Source organism: Ailuropoda melanoleuca, unplaced genomic scaffold, assembly GCF_002007445.2.
Source record: "Ailuropoda melanoleuca isolate Jingjing unplaced genomic scaffold, ASM200744v2 unplaced-scaffold7665, whole genome shotgun sequence".
Lineage (NCBI taxonomy): Eukaryota > Metazoa > Chordata > Mammalia > Carnivora > Ursidae > Ailuropoda > Ailuropoda melanoleuca.
The window spans coordinates 333-7,578 of record NW_023252336.1 but is presented as its reverse complement, the minus strand read 5'-3'; the positions used below and the strand labels follow the sequence as shown (position 1 = coordinate 7,578).

General features: G+C 36.0%; 1 protein-coding gene across 1 annotated transcript; it reads right to left on the bottom strand.

Annotated features, from left to right (window-relative positions):
* Positions 1-40: 40 nt before the first annotated feature.
* LOC117800748 (G-protein coupled receptor-associated protein LMBRD2-like) lies at positions 41-7,008 on the bottom strand. The gene is made up of 4 exons (XM_034653309.1): positions 6,892-7,008; positions 3,401-3,504; positions 1,931-1,977; positions 41-643 (listed from the first exon to the last, which is right to left on the bottom strand). Exons 1-4 carry the CDS (start codon positions 6,984-6,986, stop codon positions 518-520), a joined length of 372 nt encoding a protein of 123 aa, XP_034509200.1. The 5' UTR covers positions 6,987-7,008; the 3' UTR covers positions 41-517.
* Positions 7,009-7,246: the final 238 nt, after the last annotated feature.

Genomic DNA, 7,246 nt, shown 5'->3' with positions numbered 1-7,246 from the left:
CCATAACGCCGGGATCATGCCCTGAGCCGAAGGCAGACGCTTAACCGCTGTGCCACCCAGGCGCCCCTGGCCAATGTCTTCTACTTGGTATCAGTCCCTCACAAAATTAACTGGCATCCCAAGGACAGGAAATTTATCTTTTCTAGATCCCTGTATACCTGGGCAAGTATCTGACGTGTGGGTCAGTCATGAAACAGCTATAAAAATGACAGAATTGCCTACATCTACTAACAGAAAAGTAAAGGACACCATCTAGGTAAATAGTAGGTAAACACACCTGGGATAAGTACTGATATTATTTAGGGTAGTACAATTACAACTGTTCAAGCACTGTCCCAATTCTCCATCTCCTACCAGAATGCATACTCGAGTTTCCCTTTCCTTCTATACACTGAGCAATGAAAAAGGAAAGACGCTGCAAAACCACCTCTATAGTTCTCTAAAAGCCTTTTTGAATGAATGTCTTAATTCTCAGTCTCCATGCAAGCAAGCGTTAAGAGAACAACTTCAAAGGGAACTAGAAAACAAACGACTTACATCGGGTGGTACTAAGATCTGAGAGGTTTGACTCTTTCGGGTCAATATGAATATTTCTGTTTCTAGTGGAATCTTCTCTGTTGTGTCCGTAACGTTCTTTCCATTCCTAGGACAGAAACACAAATAAACATATAACAAAGGAACTCACAGGCAGAGAAGTAATTCCTCAGTGTCAACAGACTGTATGTATAGAGTAAGAGAATTTAGTTATTTTCATCAGAAATTCGCCCGATAATCAGTATGATTAGCATAGTACCATGAAAATTTTCAAAAATATTTTTTCTTGTTTCTACATGATTTTAAGTCTCCGAATTTTTTTCCAAATGAACATTTATAGGCATTTTTGCTAGCTATAATTAACCTTTTCAATTCTTCTAAAATGTCAAAACAACACGATAGCTACAAGAGGCTTACCTTGACCACATAAAAGTTATGCGAATTCCTAATAATTCATGAAATGTTCACAAAATTTTTTCCTACATAAATAAACTACAAATATCAAAGACTGAAAAGTCACTTTCAAAAGCAAAATCAGAGTTGTATACAAACATGACTAGATAGTTGTAGTCAAACCATATGAAATGGGATGCTACTCGATCAATTCTTAGAACTGAAAGGAACCTTAGAGGTCACCTTATTAGACCTCCCCTGCACTGTAGGGTTTCACTCCAAAATAGCCATGCCATTGGCTCTCTTATTAGATGACATGGAAGTTTCTACTGTGAGCAGCCCATCACAATTTTGATAAACTGCGGATGTTAGAAATTTTCACCGAGAGGTGAAATCTATCTTCAGTAACTTCCACTCTCTGGTTCCAATTATGTCCTCTGAAATAAAGAACAAGTCTCCTTTTACATGACACCACTAGCATACATGAAGACAACTATCATGTCTCCTCCTCGAAGTCTTCATTTCTCCAGTATAGATACACCCAGGTGCTGTAAATTTGTGGTAACCGTGACTAGATTTTTTCTAATTTTCTGTAGGAGGAGGTTAGTTTGCCTCAGCAAACAGAGGACTGAAGAAAAATTGAAGATGAATACAATTAAAGTCATATTACCAAAAAAGTGTAACAATTTTTAAGCAATCAAAATGACTTTGATAGCAAGATTGCATGAATTTATTGCTTCTTTCATTAAGTATTCACGGAGTACCGACCGTAGGCAAGAAACTGCTAGACAGTGGACACAAAGTAATTTAATACTAATGACTTTTTAGAACAGGTCTGACAAAACACCTAGCATGTACATCTGAGTTATCTTTTTAAAAAAACGTGTCCTATGTCATTTTCCCACTGTTCTTTGGATGTTAGCCAACTCTAAATCAGTAAAATTCTCATGATTATTTCACATTAGTCTTTAGGTTACAGAAAATTAATAAGTACTTTACTTACTCTTCTTCGATTTTCACCTTCTTCTTGCCTTTGCCTTTTTCTCTTCTCTAGAGACAGAAAAGTGGTCTCAAATTTGGTATAACATGGTTTAATTAGACGTAGAGTAACTGAAGTAAAGGTATCAGGCTATGACCAATTTCCTTTAAATTACTACAAAGTCAAAAGTAATAGGTTATTGTTGGAAAGGACCTTAGAGGTCACTTAAGTCCACAGAGAATACCTTCTGTATTTTTGTTGGAGGTGACCTTTAAGCCTTTTCTAAATAGTTTTAGTGAGGAAAAAGTTCTTCCTCATGGTGATCTCAAATTTACAGGTAACTTATTTTTCTTTGCTTTATCTTCTAAATTAAGTTGATATTTCTTTCTGCATAAAAGTCCTTTCCCTTATTCTCTTCAGGCTATATACTCAGTATTTTGGGGGTTTTTTTGGGTTTTTTTGGGTTTTTTTGCATAAGATACACTCTACAGACCCATAATTCTGCCTCTCCTTCTCTAAATACCTTCTAACTTATCAGTTCTACTCAAAATCTTACCCAGGACTGAATCTGATACTCCGGATGAGATCTAATTAATGTAAAAAGCAGTAGAACCATTACATCAACTAGACCCCGCCTTCCTAGGAGAGAATTTGAAGGCTACAACAGCTTCTGTTGGAGCCACAACATATTTTGGCTAACATTTAACTAATGATCACACAAAAGCTCCAGACCCATGTAGGGAGAATGTCTAGGAATCAATGTCCTCACACTCAAGTTTTGTTTTCTTTTTTCCCTACCATCACTTAGACATCAGGAAATTTGATACATCCAGTGTTGGGATTGGATTCTAGTAGAGTGCCATGTATTCTAACAGGTTGTTAACGATCATCGTATTCTCAAAACCAGCCTTGGCTTGAATGATTTCCTGTGTGGCATTAAACTGACGATTCTTGCAACTCATGAATTTTATAGTTGTACTGAGCTTGGCAAATCTGTTTCCAGAAAAACACGAAAATGACTCCAACGCCATCCAAGAGCAATACTTAGTTGAGGACATACTAAATTTCTGCTGCAGTAGTTCTTAAAGATGGGATGAAACCATCATTTGTTTTCAAATTATTTTTGCTATGAAGGCTGTACGTAGATTTTTAGCTAAGAAACATTAATTTCTTTTTTTTAATATTTTATTTATTTATTTATTTATTTATTTATTTATTTGACACAGAGAGAAAGAGAGCGCACAAAAGCAGGGGAAGCAACAGAGGGAGAGAGAGAAGCAGGCTTTTGGCTGAACAGGGAGCCTGATGTGGGGCTTGATCCCAGGACCCTGGGATCATGACATGAGCTGAAGGCAGACCCCTAACAGACTGAGTCACCCAGGTGCTCCAAAAACATTAATTTCTTAAGATAGATTAAAAATTACAAATTGCACAAACACTAATTTTGTATTTTGAGTCTTAGTACTTTCATTTATTTTAAAAGACAAATCTTACCTCGTCTGATTAATTCTTTTCCTTCATCAACCAAGTCTGATGTCATATCATTATCTCCCATGAACTGCTGGAAACCAAGTAGATTCAAACAACGAGTTCCCAAACTAATAAAAATAGATTTTAAAAAAGACAAGCATTATTTCTCATTATAAATGTTTAGATAAACTGTTCTTTAGTATTGTCACCCCAAAGAAGCCTATGTTTTATCATCAGTTATCACAGAAAGTTATGTAGTTATCTTTCTTTAAGAAGGACTTATTTCTCTAAGAAGTTTATATAGCCAGTACTCCACAGACACGGTATGCACCATACCCAGATTTCTTACAAAAAGAAACTGAGTTAGGCCATTAGTATACCTGCAGAAAATTATTACACAATACAAAACAATGGCTATAATACAAATGCAACTTATTCTTTTCTTATATTCAAACAATTTTAATGCGGAAAATACACACACAACCAATATTCCCAAGTGTAAAATAACCTGGTTTAGAAAATCTTAATTATGCAAATTGATTTTCATGTTCAATTTTTTTAATAAGCTGAGAGCTAGTCAATTCCATTTAAATAGCTTTAATTATACACTCATAATTTTTAACTATATCTTATCTGAGGGCTATTGCTTTATCTTATTTGGTATTTACTTTAAACTTCACTGTTGTATAGAGCAAGAATACTGAAATTATGACACACAAGGAAAGCAGCAATGGGTGGGAAGGCAAGATTAATATTTGTTAATATCTTACTATATACATCAGCCAATTTACAGATACTCTCTTATTTTATTCTTACTGTAATCCTAAGAAATAATCTCTTTACAGATAAGGAAACAGAAGCTCAAGGGGTTAAATTAAATACTTTGCTAATGATCATTTAATAAGTTTTAGAGCTGGGATTTAAATCCAAGACAAAACACAGACCAAGCTCTTTTTATTGCCTTGGTTTTCAGACTTCTTCACTGATGTACTCCTAATGGCATAAGCCTGAACACATACATGGAGCAAGAGGGGGAGAAAGGAAGAAGGAGAAATCGGGGAATGAATGTGTGTGTGTGTAGGGGGGGATTCGGGCATGCAAGTGCTGGGAGGAAAGAAAAACAGCAGAGCAGCTACAAGAAAGTGAAGATCTTCCGTTTTACATTACCGATGTGTAAAAAATCTGACTGTGTAAATCTGACGATGTGTAAAAAATCGCAGTATATTTCCTTGCTTTAATATACCATTTACCATTAAGCACAACTGGAGTTTCGGGTAGATGGTCACACTAATTCAGTGACTTTAAATATTCCCTTACTATTTTCATATCCTTGTGGGAATACGATACCCCAGGATGAGAAGCCCCAAACTGGATCCTTGTTTCTGGGAAGGTCATAGCTTTTTCTAAAGTGTCAGGAAACAGCCTTATACTCTCTAGGCAGTTAAGTATGAATATTAACTCCGGGGATGGCAGTGCTGTTAGTAACATGGGAATTAACAGGGTGCCTGGGTGGCTCAGTCGGTTAAGCATCCAATTGACTCTTGATTTCAGCTCAGATCATGGTGACAGGCTGGTGGGATCAAGCCCTAGATGGGGCTCCATGCTCAGAGCGTTGGGGGGGGGTTGCCTGAGATTCTCTCTCTCCTCTCTCTCTGCCCCTCTCCACTCTGTGAGCGTGCACATGCGCACAAACTCTCTCTCAAAAAATGAATTAATCTTAAAACAAAACAAAACAAAACATGGGAATTGACTAATTACGGCAGCATTATAAAAGAAAACAGACCTATGAAGCAAGTTACCATTAAAATGTCACTAAGGCATTGCTTCATACGTCTCTATAATAGAATATCTGTTTTGAGAGATAATTTGAAAATTAAAGAATCTGGCCTTACCTTTCCTAAAAGACAATCTGGCACTCAAAGTTTATCCCATTTAACTCTAAAACAAAACCTTTAATGGATTAATAATTTTCCTTTTAGACATAATAATTCTTTAAGATTTTATAGTTGATAAAGCACTATCCGATCCATCTATTCCTTGATCCATATAACAATCTAATAAGGTAGCAAGAGATGCTAATCTTGCAAACATAACTACTAACATGTGAAGACCTAAGTCACACATCACAAGCTCTTAATGTTTCATTAATAGTTTTACAAACTTTTAAAATAAATAAGCATATAATTAAAACTAAGTTTTGGACATGCAAAGTATGGTCTCTTCCTTTACTACATCACTTTCATAATGACAACACATTTTCACAAACCTATTGTCTTTTCTACCTTACAGAAAAAAACTTGAAAGTCAGACTTACTATCAGTTCATATAAACAGTTTTATTTCATTTTAAGATTTTTTTTATTTGTGAGAGATACAATCTTTTATTTTACATAGGAGAAGGTAAAAAGAAATGCTTTAAAACATTCAATAGAGAATTTATTTCAAACAATACTTGTGTATTTACGCAATACCTTCTTAATGAGTACACACATATTATTTGCAATAACTATATAATGGTATTGGAAGATTTAAATGAAAAGTGGTTGGACGAAACATTTGCATTAGAAAAACAAACTGATTAACATCAATAAATATATTTTTAGGGGCACCTGGGTGGCTTAGTCAGTTAAATAATGTCTGACTCTTGGTTTCCAGTTCACGTTGTGATCTCATGGGTTGTGGGATCGAGCCCTGCCTCAGGCTCCACGATCAGCATGGAGTCGCTTGGGATTCTCTCTCTCCTCTCCCTCTGCCCTTCCACTACTCGTGTGTGCTCGCACACTCTCTCTCTCTCTCAAATAAATAAATATATCTTTTAAAATAAATAAATATTTTTTTAAGAGTGGTCTTTTTGGTGTGTCACGGAGCACTTAAGCAGTCAGTGAAGAGAGCAGACCCAATACAGGATGAGGGCACCTGACATGTGCAAGTAGGGAAGACAGGGTGCTAGAAGCCAAGCACATCTGTCTTTACCTCCTTCTGAACTGCACCCTGGCCAAGATTCAATCATTTTTCTCTAATCCTATAAAATATAGCAGCCTGTGTCCTTCCAGCCTTATATGTACTGCCTAATTACAATTGCTCCTCATCTGATGTTTTGTGCTGGCAAAGGTCTGAGGCCTCTGGAAACCCGGCAATGATTGAGGGGAAAGCCCAAGGCTCGTTTATGTTACTGGATAAAAGACGGGCATGAGGGTATTTTACAAGCTACACAGCCTGTCAATGTTGAAGGCCAGGGCTTAGAGTTAACATTCTGTAACTGATCCTATCACTTTGCAGCTTAAATACTTGTAAAAGAATGACTGTACTTCGCTTCTCTTAAAAATACCTTCAGAGGGAGATCCTGACCTCACCACTTAAGCGAATCCTTTAAACAGCCCCCAGTTCCCCCAAAGCCACAATAAAGCAAACGACAACCAAAACCTAACCAGTAAATATTTAAAAGAGCTTTAAGGAGAAAGGATATCCAGATTGGACAAGAGTAAGAAGAAAAATAACAGATGTTAAATTTCTTACCTAAAGTAAGTAGCAATGCAGAGAATTACCACCAACATAGGATAATATATATAGAATCCATCTGCAATAAAGGATAAAACTTTCATGGAACCCATAATCTAAAGAGCAAAAACAAAAACAAAAAAAAAAGGAAGTTAAATTAGTACAGTTCTATGTTTTTCACCCCTTTCCACCATAGAAAATTCACTCATAACTAACCATATTAACAAATTTGGACTTTTCAAAAAGTAGAAATAAAGCACTAAACGGATTGATTTTTAAGTTCTCATCACAAGAAAAAAAAGACTTGTAAGGGTGTGAGATGATGGATGTTAATGAAAGATACCGTGGCAATCATTTCAAGATATATACATAC

Excerpts from the sequence above, each read along its gene's own strand:
- LOC117800748 (XM_034653309.1), bottom strand. The coding sequence starts at position 6,986 with ATGGGTTCCATGAAAGTTTTATCCTTTATTGCAGATGGATTCTATATA. Across the intron at positions 1,978-3,400 it reads AAAAGAATTAATCAGACGAG|AGAAGAGAAAAAGGCAAAGG; the intron begins GTAAGATTTGTC and ends TTCTGTCTCTAG. Across the intron at positions 644-1,930 it reads AAGGTGAAAATCGAAGAAGA|GAATGGAAAGAACGTTACGG; the intron begins GTAAGTAAAGTA and ends TTTCTGTCCTAG.